At 58.7% G+C, this 18,246-nt stretch overlaps 1 protein-coding gene across 5 annotated transcripts; it reads right to left on the bottom strand.

Moving 5' to 3' along the window:
• Positions 1-1,949: 1,949 nt before the first annotated feature.
• On the bottom strand, positions 1,950-17,975 carry Pvalb (parvalbumin). 5 transcript variants are annotated; one of them, XM_026410162.2, is made up of 7 exons: positions 17,876-17,952; positions 16,632-16,671; positions 15,768-15,835; positions 13,999-14,131; positions 12,708-12,817; positions 3,398-3,416; positions 2,179-2,964 (listed from the first exon to the last, which is right to left on the bottom strand). In XM_026410162.2, exons 3-7 carry the CDS (start codon positions 15,826-15,828, stop codon positions 2,808-2,810), a joined length of 480 nt encoding a protein of 159 aa, XP_026265947.1. In that variant the 5' UTR covers positions 15,829-15,835; positions 16,632-16,671; positions 17,876-17,952; the 3' UTR covers positions 2,179-2,807. The 5 variants fall into 5 exon arrangements, with proteins under 5 accessions (XP_026265950.1, XP_026265947.1, XP_026265948.1 ...); XM_026410163.2 differs by lacking the exons at positions 16,632-16,671; positions 17,876-17,952 and adding an exon at positions 17,789-17,875; XM_026410161.2 differs by lacking the exon at positions 16,632-16,671 and having other exon boundaries at positions 2,181-2,964; positions 17,876-17,975.
• Positions 17,976-18,246: the final 271 nt, after the last annotated feature.

The following is an 18,246-nucleotide window of genomic DNA, read 5'->3' as shown; positions in this document are numbered from 1 at the left end:
GGAGGGGGAGGGCTTGGGAACCACGCTGCTTGTCCTGATGGCCACGTCCTGACCATACCACTGGGCTGTGCTCCCCTCTTGCCTCTCCCCTCACTGTCCCCAGCTGGGCACAGCTGCGGTGACGAGTCTGTGTTCTCTGCCAAGCCGCACAGTGAATTCCAGCTCTGCCCCTCCCCAGCTGCGCGTCCCCAGAGAGCCCTGGTTTTCTGGCCTGTGAAGGTGGCTCAGGACGCTGCCTGTCCACGGGGCTCAGTAAGAGGAGGACTGGGAGGCTGAGTGCACATGGGTGACCCTTTGGGACTCGCTGTGGTTTTAAGTCAGTTACCAGTTCTGGTCCCACGTCCCCTCCTGGCCTGGGCCTGCTTTCTCCGCCTGACCACTACTCTGGAAGGTGGCCCGTCCATGCCTGTCCCTCAGAACCCAGAGAAGGGGCTGGTGGCAGCCTGTGGTGGGAGAATGGCACCCTGTCAGTCCCTCCTCCAGTGGGACCTCCAGAGTAAACAGGGCAGGCCATCGTGGGAAGAACAGAGCCATCGTGGGAAGAGCAGGGCCATCGTGGGAAGAGCAGGGCCATCGGCAGGACTGCCGTTTGCCCACCCGGGAGCCCGACTAATGATTTCCATAGGGACACCCCTCTTCCACTCTCAGGCCCTGAGCTCTCTGTGTGGCTGATCCCCTGGTCCAGTCAGTGTCCCTCTTCCGGGTCACTCTGACAGATTCAGGGAGACACAGAGGCCCCGAGGTGACTTCTTGGGCCGGGGTCCTGGTCCCACCAATGGCTCGCTGAGGGATCTTGGGGTAACACTGAAATTCCCCGTGCCTCGGGTTCTCGTCTACACCGGGGTAGTGATGGTCTACACTCCACCGGGCTGTTGTGCAGACGGGATCCCGAGAGGGGCTCGGCACAGGTGAGTCCCAAGGAGCATGAGCCCCTGCTCTAATGGGACTGAATTTGGGGCCTCCAGATGGGTGACTGGGGAGAGGGGGGCTTTTTTTAGCAGCCCTGCTGCACCCGGGCCTTGAGTGGACGGGGTCACCTTGCGTCCTGGGGAGCCTCCTGCCGGAGTCTCTGGGTCCTGTCATTCCTGAAGCTGAATTTCCTTTTCCTTTTCTTATTTTTTGGTTTAAGTGCCTGTGAGTTGGGTTTTTGTTACTCGGAACAAAAGGAGTTTCATGGGACCCTGTTAGGGCGGGGTCTGGAATGTTCCAGAAGGGCTCCTGTGTGGAAGGCTCAGTCCCAGGGCAGCAGTGCCAGGCAGGGGTGCGTGGGGGTGGGGAGCTCTGGGGAAATAATTGGGTCAGGAGGGTGTGACCTCCTCAGTGGAGTCACAGCTGATGGCATTAGGGGACACGGGAGAAGCTGAAGAAGGGGGGGGGGCTCCTTGGAGGAACTAGGTCACAGGAGGCTGCCCTGGAAGCGGGGATCTTGTCCCTGGTCTGCTCGCTCACACGTGTGTGCACGCACACACTCTCTCTACACACACGCTCATCCTTCCCGGCCGCCATGAGCTGAGAACTTCCTGTGCCACGCTCCTCCGCCCAAAGTAAAGCAGCCACCGACCAGGGCCCGAGTCCTCTGAAACCATGAGCCAAAGTAAGCCTTTCCTCCCTACGTTGATCTCTCAGGTATCTGTCACAGGGATGGGAGGTGAAGACAGCGCCGTCACCCACCATCCGTCCATCCAGCCGTCCACAGACCCACATTCAATCCCAGCACCTGCCCGTGTGGGGCCCCAGCGCATCACTTCCCGGCTCCAAGACTCGGTTTCCGCACCTGGACGCGGAGCTCCGTCACCTCCTCTGTGCAGTGGTCCCAAGGATTCAAAGGGAGGACCCGCCTGGAGGGCCGTGCTCAGTACAAGGCTCAGCGGTCCTCCCTTCCGTAGCCACCACCCCCCCCCAGGGTCCCTGGAAAGCCGGTGCCCGCCAGGCTGGCCCTGCCATGCAGATGGAGTCCCACGGGTACGACCTTTATTGTTTCTCCAGCATTTTCCAGAAGAACGGTGTCATTTGGGAGCCACAGGGGGTGGGGGAGTAAAAAAGAACATAAATAAACCCAACAGAAAATCCAGAGGGGACACGACGGCCGAGTCGGGGTGTCGGGGGCAGAGGGGGAGGCCCGGGCGGCAGCGCCTCTTAGCTTTCAGACACCAGAGTGGAGAACTCTGCAAAGGAAATGACAGAGGCCGTGAGTCGGAGGCAGAGGATGCAGAGGGACTCCCCGAGGGACGCAGGGCACAGCTCTGTGCTTCCTCCAGGTTCGTGGATCTGCTGCCGGATGTGGCGGAACACGGTGAGCAGGACCCGTGATCACATGACTGTCAGCTCCCATCGTGGCTCTGACAGTCCCTGAGGGTCCACTGAGTGCCGCTGTTGTCCTCGACACTCCACATCCAGCATCCCACTTGACCCTGACCATCACCTCATCACTGATTATTACGCTCATTCTACAGATGAGGAGACCGAGGCTCTGCAGCCAGCCATCTTTCTGGACTTTTCTTCTGTTTCTCCCCCAGGAGACGAGCGAGGACAGGGTTTTGGCACCGCGTACCACTGAGCAACTCTGGGACGCCACGTCTCTGGCCTGCCTGGGAGGGTGGGGTCCTGGTCAGACCTCAATCCTGTGTAAATGCAGCGTGGTGATGTGGGGGGGCTGGGCTGGGGTCAAGGGCCAGGGCTTCCAGGCAGGCCTGGCCGTTTGCTGGACAATGGGCTCCCAGGGCTCAGCTCTCTCACACCATGGAGAGAGGGGAGGGGCTGTGATGGCTTCAGAAAGGCCACAGAAAGTGCCCGGGACCCCCTTGAGGTCAGCTGCCTGCCAGGACTTGGTGCAGAACACGTAGATAAACCCAGCGATGGGCTCCGTGGGGTTGTCGTGAACCGCGGTGATACAAGGTGCTAGCCTGGGGGGCTGGGAGGAGGGTGCACAAGCCCCTGCGTGATCCCCGAAATTCTTCGGTATTCCTAAAATTATTCCAAAATACAAACAAAACAAAACCAAGGGCAACCAGACCCACATGCCCTGTCATGGCTGTAGCCTGGCACTGACTCCGGCCGGCTGAGGGGACACCACACCCTCCTGTCCCTCGACTGTCCCAGGACAGGAAAGGTGGTGACCTGGGCGTGGGTCTGGGCAGGGATTCAAGCAGGTGCAGAGCGAGGGTCCTCCCTCTCGAGGGTCCTGAGGGCTCAAGGCTCTCCCGCTGAGAGGTTCCCGGGACACAGCCCCACGACCAGCCACCCCCCGCGGGGCCTCTCCTCACCACAGTCCCCTGTGAGCTTCAGGACGGGCTGGAGGAGGCCGGGGCTCTTCTAGGAAGCCCATCTTTACAGTTGGGAGCCGGCATCTGTAGAGTGCCAACCTCTGAACCCCACGACTGCCTCCGGGGAGACTCACCTTGGCCTGCGTTCTACAGCTGGGAAACCGAGGCCCAAGAGTTAAGTCGCCTGACCAAGGTCACCGAGCAGATGGGACTCACGCTACAGTCGGTCTGAGCCTCCTTCTCTATGTTGGGCTTTCTGACCTACTTTGACCTAGTGTAGAGTGACACATGTCCCAGATCAAATGTCACCACCCCATGGGTCTGTCACAGTAGCCCTTTTTTATTTACTTCACGGTAATTAGCACACTCTGAAATGATCTTATTTATGTACTTGTTTTTGTTGGTCTCCTCCCTTTAGAAGGCAAACTCTGGGCGGGGGGTGGGGTGGGGTGGAGCCCATCTCTCTCTGGTTCACCCTCCCAGCAGCTAGAACGTCCTGACACACAGCAGGTGCTAATGAGTGGATGGGTGGATGGATGGATGGATGGATGGATGGATGGATGGATGGATGGGTGGATAGATAGATGTGTGGGTAGATGGGTGGTTGGATGGATGGATGGATGGATGGATGAATAGATGGATAGATGGATGGATGGATGGATGGATGGGTGGATAGATAGATGGGTGGGTAGATGGGTGGATGGAAGAATGGATGGATGGGTGGATAGAAGGGTGGGTGGATAGATGGGTGGGTGGATGAATGGATGGATGGATGGATGGGTGGATGGATGGGTGGGTGGATGAATGGATGGATGGATGGGTGGATGGATGGGTGGATGGGTGGATGGGTGGATGGGTGGATGGATGGATGGATGGGTGGATGGATGGATGAATAGATGGATAGATGGATGAATGGATGGATGGATGGATGGGTGGATAGATAGATGGGTGGGTGGATGAATGGATGGATGGATGGATGGGTGGATGGATGGGTGGATGGGTGGATGGGTGGATGGATGGGTGGATGGGTGGATGGGTGGATGGATGGATGGATGGGTGGATGGATGGATGGATGGATGGATGGATGGGTGGATGGATGGATGGATGGGTGGATGGATGGATGAATAGATGGATAGATGGATGAATGGATGGATGGATGGATGGGTGGATAGATAGATGGGTGGGTGGGTGGATGGATGGATGGATGGATGGGTGGGTGGGTGGATGAATAGATGGATAGATGAATGGATGGGTGGATGGATGGATGGATGGGTGGGTAGATAGGTGGGTGGGTGGATAGATGGATGGTGGGTGGATGGGTGCATGGGTGGATGGGATGGCTTATGAGTCCTTAGGTTTCAACAACTACTGTTTAACTGCACTGAATTCTCACAAGAGCTCTGTGAGATATTCCCATTTTACAGATGGGGAAATGGGGCTGGAGAGGGGAGGTGTCAGAGTCATGCAGAGAATAAGACACAGAGCTACAGTCTGTCTTCTGGCCTCAGGAGCTGAGTGTGAGGCTGCTGGTGGCCCGTGGAAGCGAGAGTCCTCTCCAGCTTCATGTGCCATTTAATCTGGCAGAGTGGAGGGAGCCAGCCTTCCCTGTCCCAGGCCCCTGAGATGCTCTGCCTTGAGGTACAGGAGGCGCAAACCTGTCACCAACACTGCTCCTGGAGACCGCCGAGAGGGGAGGCTGGGTCTGACTCTTCCTGCTGGAAACTGGGGGCTCCCTGGCTCCTCATCAGCAGCACACTGTCCTCACCCCCACACTAGAGGGGACCTGGTGCGTTGGTGTGGGAGGACCCAGGTGTCAAGGAGGGTCTCCTGGGATAAAAGCTGGGCATTTGGAGCCTCACTCTGGGAAATATTCGGAATATTTTGTAGTTTTTAAAAGCCTCTTAATCGGCCCTTTGCCCACCCTGATGCAGCCGGAAGGTCACGGCAGCCACGTCTGGCTGGACGTGCAGGAAACACTGGATTCTAATTTTATCCCCACAGAACCTTGAACAGGGCACTTGCAGACACATTGAGGGCAGGGGCCACCTCTTTGGTACCTTCATGTCTGCCCAGGGGCAGAGCCCTTAGCACCCGGCCAGTCAGCCCCAGCCTTCCTAGCAACCACCCCCCTCCAAAAAAAAAAAAAAAAAAAAGCCCATTTCTCAAATGAGCAAGTGCACAAAGACTATGGGAAGCCCAGGCCAGCAGAGCGGTGGCTGCACCCTGGGACGGGATGGCATGCTGGGGGACGGGTTCCAGTCATCTGCTAGTCCCTGGACGAGGTGCCTCGCCCTTCCCGGTCGGGTTCTCTCATCTCACACGTGATCTTCTACTCTTACTGGGTCGGGGTAAGTGGGCTGGGGTCCACTCCCAGCTCCTGTTTGTTGCTCTGTGACCTTTGACTAGGTCACGCATTGTGCCTCGGTTTCCCCGTCTGTACCATGGTGCTCATGGGAGTTCCTGCTTCCTGGGGCTGCTCCCAGGATCTAGCTAGAGCTCCTAGTCAGGGCCAGGGCACAGCACACACCTGGTGGCCACTGTGATCAGGATTCTCTGTGACTCAAGCCACTTTGCCACCAAGCCGTGGCAGAGAGGAGACCTGAGGCCTTTGTCAGCATGGCCGTCGCTCTTGCCGCTCTTGGAACCCACCATCCCTCTCATTCCCCATCTCCGTTCCCCAACCCCATCTCTGAAGCTGTCTTGTCCATCACCGCCTGGCTGGGTGGCCATGGGTCACCACTTTACCCCTCTGAGCATCAGTATTCTCATCTGTAAGGAGGGTACAGAGCTATCGGGGAAAACAGATGATAAAATACAGAAAGATGCCTGGCACACAGTAGGCAGCTTATACGTGCTAACTCCACCCCCCTTGGATCCCCTCAGCACAATCCACATGGGTTGGAGCTCTGAAATGACAACTACCACAAAGCCCCTGAATCTAAGGAGGACAAGGAGGACCTAAACAGAGGACCCGGGACTACACAGCAGCCAGCTGCCCTGAACGAGTTTCCACAGGATCAATTCCATGTGAGTTGATTCCCGCCTCCAGCACACCTCTCTGTGGACAGTCAGCCTCTGGCCCTCGGTTTCCTCATCTATACAATGGGGATCCTGAGACCCTCTCCTCACGGATGATGGTGAGGACCACAGGAAATGATGGAGGCGTCTGGCGCACGCGGGGCAGGCATAGTTGACCGCCATTAAGTCAATGCTGATTGCTGAGGTATGAGGGAAATGAGCCCTCGGAGGGATCCAGATGCTCTTCCCCTTGTAGGACACGCGAGCACAGCCCTACCCTTGCAGCCTGAGGCTGCCCCCAGCATCCTCTAGGGCTGGCTTGCTGAGGTCTGCCTCGCCCAATCAGAGAGAGGCAGAGAAGGCAGGGATGGGTGGGAGGTGGGCAGCGGACGGAGGATGGGCAGATTCTGTTCTTTACTCTCCCTTAGGAAACTGCAATTAGCCTAATTAGGTCTGCCCCAGTCCTGGGTGCTGCGGACACTGGACAAATTTAGAAGCTATTGACAGGTGGGAGCGGCATATGCTGATAGCCCCAAGTGAAACTGAGACTCATTGAGTCAGCGTCTGGAAGGCTGTTTCCCTCCCTCTGCCGTGATGACCAGGATGAAGGGACCAGCCTCCTGGTTTATCACCTCGCCTCTAAATAGCTCCCCGGCTCGGTTTCTTATACATTGGAATTGCAGACAGAGATCACTTTCCCACCCTGCAGAACTGGAGGCAGGGTCATTTGGGGTCAAGCCAGACAGCCATAGGGAGGCATCATAAACTGTTCTGGGGCGCCCTTGGTGCCAGGGGCTGCCCCATGTGCGAGCCCAGTTCATCCTCTCTGGCCCCGTTACCCCCATTCTACTTACAGGGAAACTGAGGCTGAGGCTGAGCCACCCAGCCAGGAGGCTTCTAGCTCCGGCGTGGCTGGTACCCGGCTGCATCTCTTTCCCCACTGCAGCCCTCAGACAGAAGGAGCGGGATGGATGGGGCGGGACCATCTTCTCGCCCTGCCGGCCGCTCCATTTTCCAGGAGGCCAGTTACATAAGCAGCCTCCTCCTCTCCCTGCTCCGTCTTATCTAGTTCAGCATAAGGCCCGAGCCAGCGCGAGTGCACCCGGGAATAGGAGAGCAGATTGCTAAGCGCCGGAACCATTTATAACTCCAAAGTCTCAGCTCAGCTTGGGCGAGGAGGGAGGCGGAGTCAGGAGACCCATGTCCCATTCGGTCAAGGATTTTGCCGGGTGACCTTGGCACTCTATGTCCACTGGGCCTCAGTTTTCACATCTCTCAGTCTCTGTCCCCTAGACCTCCTGGGGCTGCTGGGATGGCAGGAGGAGATGCCACCAAATGCTGGCCACCCCCGGGGGCCCTGCCAGTGTGTACATCCTGCCCTGCTTGGGGACCCAATCCCGGAAGGGGCTGGCAGGCTGGAAGCACCGGGAGGCAAGGGACTGTCCTTCCAGGCTTCTCGCTTCCCTCCCATCTTAGACATTAGACTCCACTTCATTCCTGTTGAGGGCCGGGACTCCCCAGCTTCTAAAAAGTTTTTGAGGTGACTTTCAAAAACGCATTCGCCTAATTCAGAGGAAAGGAATCACTTCCAGAACATTCACCTAACCGCACCAAGCCGAGGCGAGAGGTATTTTTATCCCCACTTTGCAGATGACGGAGCAGATGCCCCTGGGAGGAAACACTGGGGACACTCCCGGGGCTGGTCCCCACGGTCTGGCAGTCAACTCCCTCACCCCTAAGCCCCAGGTGAAAGAGGTTACTTAAGGATAAGAGAAAACAGATCTTGACCCAAGGAAGCAGGAGAGGCAAAAGCCCTCAGGCACGGGAGGTCCGAGGTCAGTCCGTCCTGGTCAGGAAATAATTAGGATTCTGTGTTTTTAGCACCGAAGTAAAATGCTCTTGAATTGGAACAGGGCTAAAGCTCAGGAAAGCGGATCCAGTTCTAGGGTTGGGTCCCAGGGAAAATGCCCTTGGATTGCGCGTGCGCACGTGGATGTGGGGTGTGCGGACCTTCCTACAGCGTTGGGGGAAGAGCTCGTTTGCAGCTGGAGTTTGAAAGGGGTCTCACGCTTCAGGACAAGTTGCTCTGCGTCTCTGGGCCTCAGTTTCCTTGTTTGTGCAGGTAATAAAGAGCTGGGAGCTACGTGAGGGTTGACGGAGGAAAAGACCTGAGGGCAGTCCCACCAGGAGTGGGACTGGGAGCTAACCTCAATGTCTGTGGGTCTGTCTGTTCCTTGTGGAGGCTTCCAGCTCAGAGTCAGGCTGGGGACAAATGCCCAGGGAGGCAGGGTCACAGTGGGTCCTGAAGGGACACAGAGTCTCAGTCCTGACTCTGCTACTGGGTAACCCCGAGCACCTCACGTGGCCTCTCTGTGCCTCTGTTTCCTCACCTGTAAAGTGGGGACAGTGGACACTCCTGGCCCCTCCTTCCTAGGATTGTCCTCAGGCGGTGGCTCTCAGAGTGCAGCTGCGGCACTGTCTACACCACATGGCTACTTGTTCCAGATGCAAATGCTCAGGCCCACCCAAGCCGTGGGAGAGGCCATCCATGCTGGGAAGGACCCTGGGGGGGCCTAGGCCGCTGCAGGTGGAGATCCACTAGTCCAGGGGCGCCCGAGGAAGCCCCTGCCCGCCCCTTCCACCTCTTTCCAGCTTCTCTCTCCTTTTCTAACCCTCCGCTGTCTAGCTTGGCACCAGCCTTTCAGGGTGGCTGTTGAAACTCCATCGATCACATCTAGAAAAGTCTTTGAGCTTCCTGGAAATAGTCACCCCGGAGACGAGAATGGAAAGGCGTATTATTAGGACTTTGTCCTCCTCCCTTCCCTGCAGCCTGGGAGCTTGAAGAGCATGGTCAACTGTGCTCCCCTTCCTAGGACACAGAGCTGGGGACAGCGGCAGTCCTGAGCCCCTCAGCACTTGCTGCAAGCAAGCCCCAGCCTGCTGCCCAGCTCTCCAGCTCGGGCCTGCAGAGAGCCTCCACACCCCTGGCTGGGCCTGGGCTCCTTCACTCATCCACCCCTCCGTCCATCTGTCTGTCCAATAGACTTTTCTCTCCTCCCATTATGTGCCAGCCCTATTCTTTGTGCTGGGATCAGAACTGAAGAAAACCAAGTCCCTGCTTTGCAGAGCTGACGCGGTAAAGGGGGCGGAGCGAGCAGCAAGTCAATACAGCCGCCAACCCAGGGGCGGGGCTCGCCCAACCTGAGAGAAGGAGGTGGCCCAGGGCAGTGCCCTGGGGCCCCGCGACCTGTGCCCGGGTCTGCCTCCTTCCTCTCCCTGCCCACGGGAGTTCAGGCGAAGCCTGGCCTCTCTGAGCTCCGTGTCTATAAAGTAGGAATTGTCACAGTGTCCACCCCAGGGATAGCCCGGAAGATAAATGCGTGAAGGACTGTGCACCCTGAAGTGCCCCATGACAACACCGCTGTTGTCACTAAGTCACTCAGCTGGTCTAAGTCCCCTCATGGTCGTTGTGCAGAGGATTATACTGTGGAATCCCAGGGCTGGAAGGGACCCAGGGATTGGCTAGTGGCCTGACGCTCGTTTTAAAGACCAGGCCCCCTGAAAGCCAGGGGTCTCTGTGACTTGCCCGGGTCCCAGGACAGGAGAGAGCATCCCACGAGGGTAGGTGGGCTCCGACACTCTGGGCCTTGGGGGAAGCCGCAGGGTGCCAGCCGCAGAGGGCCCTGCCTCCCCTCCCACGCCTGCGCACTGTCGGGGGGGCCGTGCTCAAGGCCTGTGCCACCCCTGCTGCTCTGGTGCCCCCAGACCCCCGGCTCCTGACTAGAGCTCCGTCAGCCTCGGCTTGGCCCAAGCCCTCCGTAGACCCTGTTGGATCCCGGCTCTCGTACTCGCTGGCCAAGTGGCCTTGGATCCCCTGATTGCTCTTTCTGTGTCTGCACCTATGTCCTCCTGACACTGTACGGAGACCAGCACTGGCCCGGCACACATTACCTGCCCAGCTAACTACGGTCATCTCTCCCAGCAAACCCATCTCCTCGCCACCGGCCTCGCCACCGGCATCGCCACCTTGCTGATACCTGGACCCTCCACTGCTGTGGCATCCTAGCCCAGTGCCTCCTCGTCCACAGGAAGTGCCCCCCGCCCTGCCTACACCTCTCTGCTCTGCCTCGTACGGGTTGAGCATCCCTAATCCAAAACTTTTTGAATACCAACATGAGACTCTGCACATATTCCGAAGTCTGAAAAAAGTTTGATGCACTTTCGATCCTAAGCCTTTTAGATAAGGGACACTCACCCTGTAGTGCCATTTGTTTCCAGAACCGTGAGCAATGTGCAGATGAAGTGAATGCAGTATCTTAGCTGGGCATGGTGGCACGCAGCTGTCCTCAGAGCAACTTGGGAGGCCAAGGCTGGAGGATGGCAAGTTCAAGGCCAGCCTCACCAATTTAGTGAGGCCCTAAGTGACTTAGCAAGACCCTGTTTCATAATTAAAAAATTAAAAGGGCCGGGGATGTGGCTCAGAGGTAGAGCACCCCTGGGTCCAATCCCTAGTACCAAAAAAAAAGGCATCCTAGCTGCTGTTTATTGAGCACTTACTAAACACTGCACTAGACACTCTTTGGTATCCTGGGCAGTTTACAGTTGAGGAATTTGGGACTCAGGGTTACGGAACCACAGCTCAGGGGCTCCCAGCCAGAAAATGGTGCCACTCTAAGTTGGGTCTAATTCATCTTCCCCTCCCTGCTGGACACCAAGTTGCTGCTCAGTCAATGTCTGTTGGAAGAGTTCAGTTGGCTCTTTAAGACCTGAGTATGGCGGGAGGGAGAGGGAGGCAGGGAACCAGGCGAGGGCCTGCCCTGGTTTCTCTTCACCATTCAGGTGGCCTGGGAGCAGCCAGCCATGAAGACCTGCCCAGGGTTTCTGAGCTGGGCTTCCTGGCGGCAGATTGAAATGGAAGGTGGAGGTCGGTTGGAGGCTGGAGCTGAGCTTAAGGTGGAGCCAGGGCTGGGGGTGGAGCTGGGGCAGAGAGCAGCTGTCACTCACCCGAGCCACCCAGAGCAGCTCAGCGCCCAACACCTCCCAGGACCCTCCACTCAGGTCCTTGAAAAGCACCTCCCTCCTTCAGCTGCCAGCAGGGAAGCTGAAGGCAGGTGGCCCGGGCACTCCCTGTGTCTGACCTTGGTCAGGAGTCTCCGTTCTCGTTTCTAGCCAAAATAAACGTTGATAAACTGAGACCCAGTTTCAGAATTCTGGTACCTTTCTCAAAGCAATTTTGGGTCTGCAGTCGCTGAATTTCCGACAAGCCCAAGCAGGTCAGAGATAAGTGGCCCTCCCTGTGGCTGCAAGGCAGGCCAGTGGACTCGGTGACACCCCAGAGATTCACCGGGGAAGGCAGAGAGGAAGCAGAACGGGGCCTGGAAATCACACTCACGCAACAGGTATTCATGCAGCACCTGCTGGGACAGGTATGGGCCAAACCCCGAGGCACAAGAGCGAACGCAATCTAGTCCCGATTTCATCTTAGTTTCCCAACCCTCGGCACCTGCTCTGCGCCTGACCCCGTCTAGGCCCTTTGCATAGTAACACATCTGGGCCTCAGGACAGCGCTCTAGGACCCTCGTCCTCCTCAGCTCAAAGACCAGAAAGGTGAAGCCCAGAGCAGTTCCGGGACTTCCCCAAGGTCAGGTGGCTGGGAGTGGAACTCAGAGGCACCGACACACAGTTTTCTCTTAGACCGGTTCTGAAACCCTGGTCAGGTTCTGAATCCCTGCTCCATCTCCAGGTCCTGGCTCTCTGAATTAGACCAAGCCCTTCAACATCTGTTTGGCCATCTGCAAAACGTGATGCTGGAATGTGTCCCCAGGAATCCTAGGTCCAGCTGAATGGGCAAGGGTGTGGGACGGGTGGCCCGCTGGCCCCTTGCCTGTGCCAACAGCTAACTTTGAGAGCCATTCTTGCTTGTGGGGGCTGGTTCCTGGCTGGCTGTCTTTCCTGGCTGTCCTGTCATACCAGAAGAGTATATTTGAGTGGAGTTAAAAGCTGTCTTGAGGCTCAAGGTTACAGGACACCAGGGTCAGATGCTGCAGAGGATAGGAGACCAGGATTTTCCATCCCTGGGATCTGAGACTAATGGGAGCCGGAGGGTCCTTGGGGATCAGTTGGCCTCATCTCCTTAGATTACCTACAAGAGCCTTAGGCTCAGAGAAGGAGAGAGACTGCCCAAGGTCACACAGCCAGTACAGGACCCGACTCTGGGCAAAGTAGTGGAAAAATCCTAAATTCTCCTGGATTCCCACCCAGCATGCGTGAGACTCACTGGGCTCGACTTTGGAACTCCATAGCAGCTTTTCTCTGCCTGGCTAGACCTGACGGGAGCCCTTCTCCCCAGGCTCCCCTTCCTGGTGATAGACTCGGCTCTGAACTTCCAGCATCCACACATCCCAGAATCCACAATATGCTACCCACCGTCAGCCCCAATTTTGCCGTCCCCGTCCTTGTCTCCAGCGGCCAGGAGTGTCTTGGTCTCCTTCACAGACAGGTCCCTGGCGTCTGCGGAGAAGCCTTTTAGGATGAATCTGGAGGAGGAAAGGGAGACAGGAGGAGGAGGGAGTCAGGTCAAGGTCACCCAGGAAGGACATCGTGTGGACGGCAGGGTGGCGTCCGTGAGGGGAAGGGGCAGCTGGGACAGGCAGCGAGCAGAGAGCGTGTGTGCAGCGGTGCCTTGGTGAGCGAGTGGGCGGGGGGGACAGGCTGGCCTCGGGGTTGAGCCTACTGGGGGGGGGGCACCTGCATTTCTTTATTTATTCAATAAACAGCTACGAAATGTCTCCTCTGGCGAGCTAGGCTGGAAGCTGGTCGCCCTGTGGTGATCTTAGGAAGCCACCTGAATCAGTGGGAAGGAGGTCACGTACCCCAGGAGGGACAGGTGGTGGGATGGGTACACTGTGGGGAGGCTTCCTGGAGAAGTGGTGCCTGGGGGGCAGGGAGAGGCTAGTGCCCGGTGTGGGTGGGCAGGGGACGGTCCCAGGCAGAGGAGACCCTTGTGGGATGGTTTGGAGGAGACAAGATAGGTGGGGGGAGTTCTCCTTAAGTAGGAACCCTCTCTCCTCCCTCTTTTTGCTCTTTTTGATGAAATCCAGGGCAGTCTTGGACAGAGTGACATCCTAGGGCACAGCTGGCAGAAGACATGGGCCAGGTGGCAGGGGCGGGGAGGATGGGAAGGCTCTTCCCAGATGCAGTTTTGCAAATCTTCTTAGTCAGTGCCTTTGCCTGGTTGCTTGGCTCCGAGGACCCCTGAATCCCCAAGGCTGGCTCTGGGCCCCTGGCTTGCCCGGAAGTTGCTCTAGACACCCTGGTCCAGAAGGGGTGGGGTCTGCACAGACAGAAGGTGCCTTTCACGACTGGGAATCAGGGCAGCACTTACAGGAACCCAGCCCCCGGCTGTGCCTACAGTGCCAGCGAGCAGGAAAGCCACCTCTTGGTTTGTACTGAATTATTAAGAAGCACCATTCCATTAGCAGTATTAAGTGGCTATAATTTAACCTTGTTAGTTGCACTCTGAGCTGAGGGTGGATTCTTCCGGAAGCGACGGTGCCGGGAGCATCGTCTCCCTGTACCCTGGGCCTGAGCCCTTGCTTTCTGTGAACTGTGCCAGGGAAAGGGCAGCCCTGCTGGGGACTGGGAAGGAGGGGTTCCAGCCCCCAGCCTCCCTCCTCCCTGGGCCTCCGGCCGGAAGGCCCCTCAGGCCTCGGTTTACCCCAGCTCATCCTCCTCGATGAAGCCGCTCTTGTCCTTATCCAGGATGTGGAACACCTTCTTCACGTCGTCTGCACTCTTTTTCTTGAGGCCGACCATTTGGAAGAACTTTTTGTGGTCAAAGGAGTCGACAGCTGGTGGGAGGAGCGGGTGAAAATGAGGACAAGAGGAGGCCCAGGAAGGCCGGGGAGGGGTGTCCCGGTGTTCGGGTGACTCCACTGCCAGGTGTGGGCAAGGGAGGACAGTCCTGTGGGAGGACTGGGAAAGGTGCTCGTCCAAGGTCACGCCTCTCAAGCCTGCCCAGCCCCCTCACCTGTCCCTTTTGCAAATAGGGAGCCCCCAGGAACCAGAGGGAGACCTTGGCCACCTGAGACCCTCTCCGTGCAGCCTTCCGGCGGGTCCTGGGTGACAGCAGGCTGGGAAGTGAGCTGGTAGGAACCTGGTGTGTGCCCTGGGGCCGGGGAGAGGCAACCTTCTTTCTTGGCCACACAGAAGATAGACATAGAGGACAAGTGTTCCTCAAGGTCACATAGTGAGAGGAAGAGGGGAGGACCCAAGAGTCCTGGCTTTGTCACAGAGATTCATTCCAGTGGCAGTGTGTGTGTGTGTGTGTTGGGGTGTGTGTGTATGAGTGTGTGATATGAGTGTGTGTGTGTGTGTGAGTGTGTGTGTGTGACAAAAGCCCAGTTCAGTTTCTTCCTAGAGATGAAAAGGTGGCTCAAGGCTACATAGGTGGTTCTAATAATGCCCCAGGAGGGTGACTCCCCAGAGCTTCCTGTGTCCAGGGGAGAAGGTGCCAAGCAGAAAGGACACAGGATTCTCTTCTAGCCCCCCCCCATTTTGTCTTGAGCTCCTTTTTTAGTACCCCTGGAAGGAGGGTGCAATGGGGGTGATGTACCTTATTATTTGTGTGTGTGTGTGGGGGTGCCAGCTTCTCCCTCTGTCCAGAGCTGGCAGGAGGGGACGTGGCCCTGTAACCCTCACTCTAAGGTAGGGGACCAAGTTCTGGAGACCACCCCAGTTCTCATTCCTCTTCTGCCTGGCTAGATGACCTTGGCCCAGTCTGGGGTCCTCTCCTAGCTGAGGTTTCGAGGTTTCCCCATGTGGTGACAGGGGAGTGGGAAGGTCAGCGGTGGCCATGCACTAGATCCCTGGCAGTCTGAGAGGTAGGGGGGGTTGCCCTTCCCTGAGCCTCGAACCCGGCTGGAAGCACAGGTGGAGTGGGGGGTAGGGGGCGATGGGCCGCGGAGGACGGCCTGGGCACCGCTGCAGCGTCCGCCACCGGAAGATGGCAGTGCCCCGTGAGACCGAGACCGACCCAGGGAGGGGACTTTGAAGCCCAGGGAGGGAGCTGGGACATTCCCGTAGTTCAACAATGGGCCACCTTCTTTCAGGGAAAAGTCTTGTCCAGGAAAGGGTCCCTTAGAGAGAGGCACGCCTGCGTTCCCTCCACCAGCCTTGAAAAGGAAACCCCAGAGCGCGAAGGAACTCGCAAGGTCCCTCCTTCGACTCTGGTCTTTGCCCTTGGTCCCGGGTCGGCCCTTTTGCGCCCCTAAGTTTCGCTGCTCTCCCGCAGCCCGCCTCCCCGCCACGCAGCCCGCCCCAAGACCCCTCTGGCCCGCGGAGTTTGGGAAACGCGGAGGACCACCCCGCCCCGACCCCTCCGGACGCGAGGACAGAGGCTGCAGGGGACTGGCTGGCTGCTGGCCGCGCGGCGCAGGGCGCAGGTGACGGATGGAAGGAGAGGATGGGGAGGGAGCGCGCTCTCACCAGCAAAGGCTCCGATCGCCTTCTTGATGTCCTCAGCGCTGAGCAAGTCCGTCATCGACATCCTGCAACTGTTTGAGCCGGCAGAGCAAGTGCGAAAAGATTAAAAAGTGCTTTTCTCATCATTTCTGCTCATATGACCGGCGCTGCAGTGCCGCACGCCCGGCGCACGCCCGCCTGGCCTGGCACCGCGCCAGGGGGCGCCGGGCTCTGCGCGCAGCGGAGCCGCTCAGTCCTGCTGCGCCGCCGCCCCGCAGCCCACCTGCTCCGGCAGCGCAGGCCCCGACCGCCTCAGATCCTGGGGTCTGCGACCAGGTCGCCCCAGGAAGCATGCCCTCGGGAATTTAGGGGGCGCCCGCGCCATCAGCCGGGTCTGGGGAGTTCGCCTGCCGTCAAGGGCACGCAGGAGGCACCGATCGAATCTGGACACCTCGAAGGACATCCCATTTAGGGAAAGATAATTGAACACGCAGGGTCCAGCCTCTACCCCGTGGACCCCCCGGCTCGGCACCCATTCTCTCTCCACCCCGATGCAAACCTCTTGTCTGTCCTAGATGCAAATTTTTGCTGCAAAAGCTGAGCGCTGAGGCTAGAAACCTGACCCACAGACCAAGGAAGGGGTGGTGGGGACAGGGACAGATGAGAGCTGCCCAGGCTCTCAGCTGGAGCTGCGTCCCACATCTGACCAGGGATGCACTTCTTAACGGGGCTTTTTCTTTTTTTCTTTTCCTGCCTAGCCTGACTTTTCACAAAGCTGCTCCTGGAGCTCCATCAACTACTCTCCTGGTCTCCCCTGTCCAGGAATCTGGGGTCCAGATGCCCCTTGCCCCACAAACCTCTTTGGGGAGCTGGGGGCATGGAGCCTACCTGGAATGTCCATGCAAGCTCCGGGGAGGCTGGTGTTCACCTGGGGGAGAGGTGACACCTTCAGACCACCCTTCCTGGCCACCCAGCGAGCTTCGTGGTCTTAAAGCCCCTCTGGGAATGAGGCAAGTGCCAGCAGCACCTGCCTGAGGTCTCGCACACACCCTGCCTGCAGCGGCTGCCTCTCGAGGGTGAGCCCTGGACAGGGAGTGGGGGCCTGGACCTTGATCTGGGGCTGCCCTGAGTCCCCATGTGACCTTGGGAAGGGATCTTCATCTCTAGGCTTGTGTCTCCCTCTGTTGTGTTGGAAGGGCTGGTGGTCCCCACCCTTGTCCCTGTTAGTGGGACCTTGAGACTCCAACTTAGGCAGGTGGGCAAGGGCTGGGACTGCGGTGGTCCTTGGTGTGGGGACCAGGGACAGCAGCCCAGCTGCCCAGTCGCTCAAGTTCCCTGACACTCACTGTCAACACCGTCTCCGGCTCAGGCCTGGCTGGTGCCCTTCCTGGAGGCCTTAGGAGTGGCTGGCTCCAGTGGCCCCCTCCCGGTGAGTCAGCTCCTTCAGCCCACAGCCAGCTGGCATCCAAGGAGCCCAGGCTGGAGTCCTGGCCAGATACCCCTGGGCGTGAGGCCTCCCGGGCCCTCGGCTGCCCTGGCCCTGCTGCCCTGCTGCCCCGCCCTGCCCCTTGCCCCAGCTGGGGCCTGTTTTCATTTCAACTCCCAGGAGCTGCTCAAGGGCCTTGTGGGAGAATCCGGTTTCCCGGCCAAGGACCCTCCTGCAGTAGAGATGGGGGAACGGAGGCTAGAAAGGGTCTGTGATGAGCCTAAGTGAGAGGACCACCCCAGGGTCCCCTCCCCTGGAGTTCAGTGTTCCTCCCTAGTGCCCAGGGCCAGAGGAGTCCCCTGTGTCCAAACCACACCCTGGCTCCTGAGGGTCCCCAAGTCCTGCACCTGGGGCCCAGCCTGGCTCCTCCCCTCCTTCCTCCTGTCTCCCTCAGCTCCACGGCCCTCAGGCCTGGGGGACACCAGGCCTCCACGCCCCCTCCTCCTGCCCCCCTGCCCCTCTGGTGGCATCGCGAGAGTTCACAGGTGTCTGGCTCCACCCTCGTGTTGGACAGATGGGGACCTGCGACCAGGCCAAGGGGAGGCATTGCCCAGCTCACCTAGGGCCAGGGCGGAGCGCTCAGGACTCACTCTGGTCCTGGACTCCGCGGCCACCCAGGGTCACAACCCACCCAGCTGCCACTCACCTCGGGTGGGAGTGGACGGCAGGAGCCTGCACTGAAAGCGGGGCTGGTGGGAGTCCTGCGGGGAGTGAGCCTGGGGGTGGCTGGCCACTTAAATAGGCTCCCTCCTGGCTATTTTGGGAGGTGGCGCTCCCCCGGCCCCAGCCCCCTCCCCGTCCGGTGTCAGGTACTCCCCAGCCCCGGTACTGGGTGTCTGTATCACATTCACCTCCCTGGGCCCACTGAGCCAGGCCTATTAATAACCTGGCCCTGCGTCCCCAGCACCAGCACGCAGCCCTGGCAGGCCGGCTTCCTCCACGAAGCCTTCCCTGACCACTCTGGGGGCGGCCACGTTTCCCCCCTCTACAGCTTTCCAGGAAGGGAGGAAAGGGAAT

The sequence above is a fragment of the Urocitellus parryii genome, chromosome 5, assembly GCF_045843805.1.
Source record: "Urocitellus parryii isolate mUroPar1 chromosome 5, mUroPar1.hap1, whole genome shotgun sequence".
NCBI classification, from domain to species: Eukaryota; Metazoa; Chordata; class Mammalia; order Rodentia; family Sciuridae; genus Urocitellus; species Urocitellus parryii.
The sequence above is the reverse complement of the archived record's forward strand: the minus strand, read 5'-3'. Positions and strand labels throughout refer to the sequence as shown.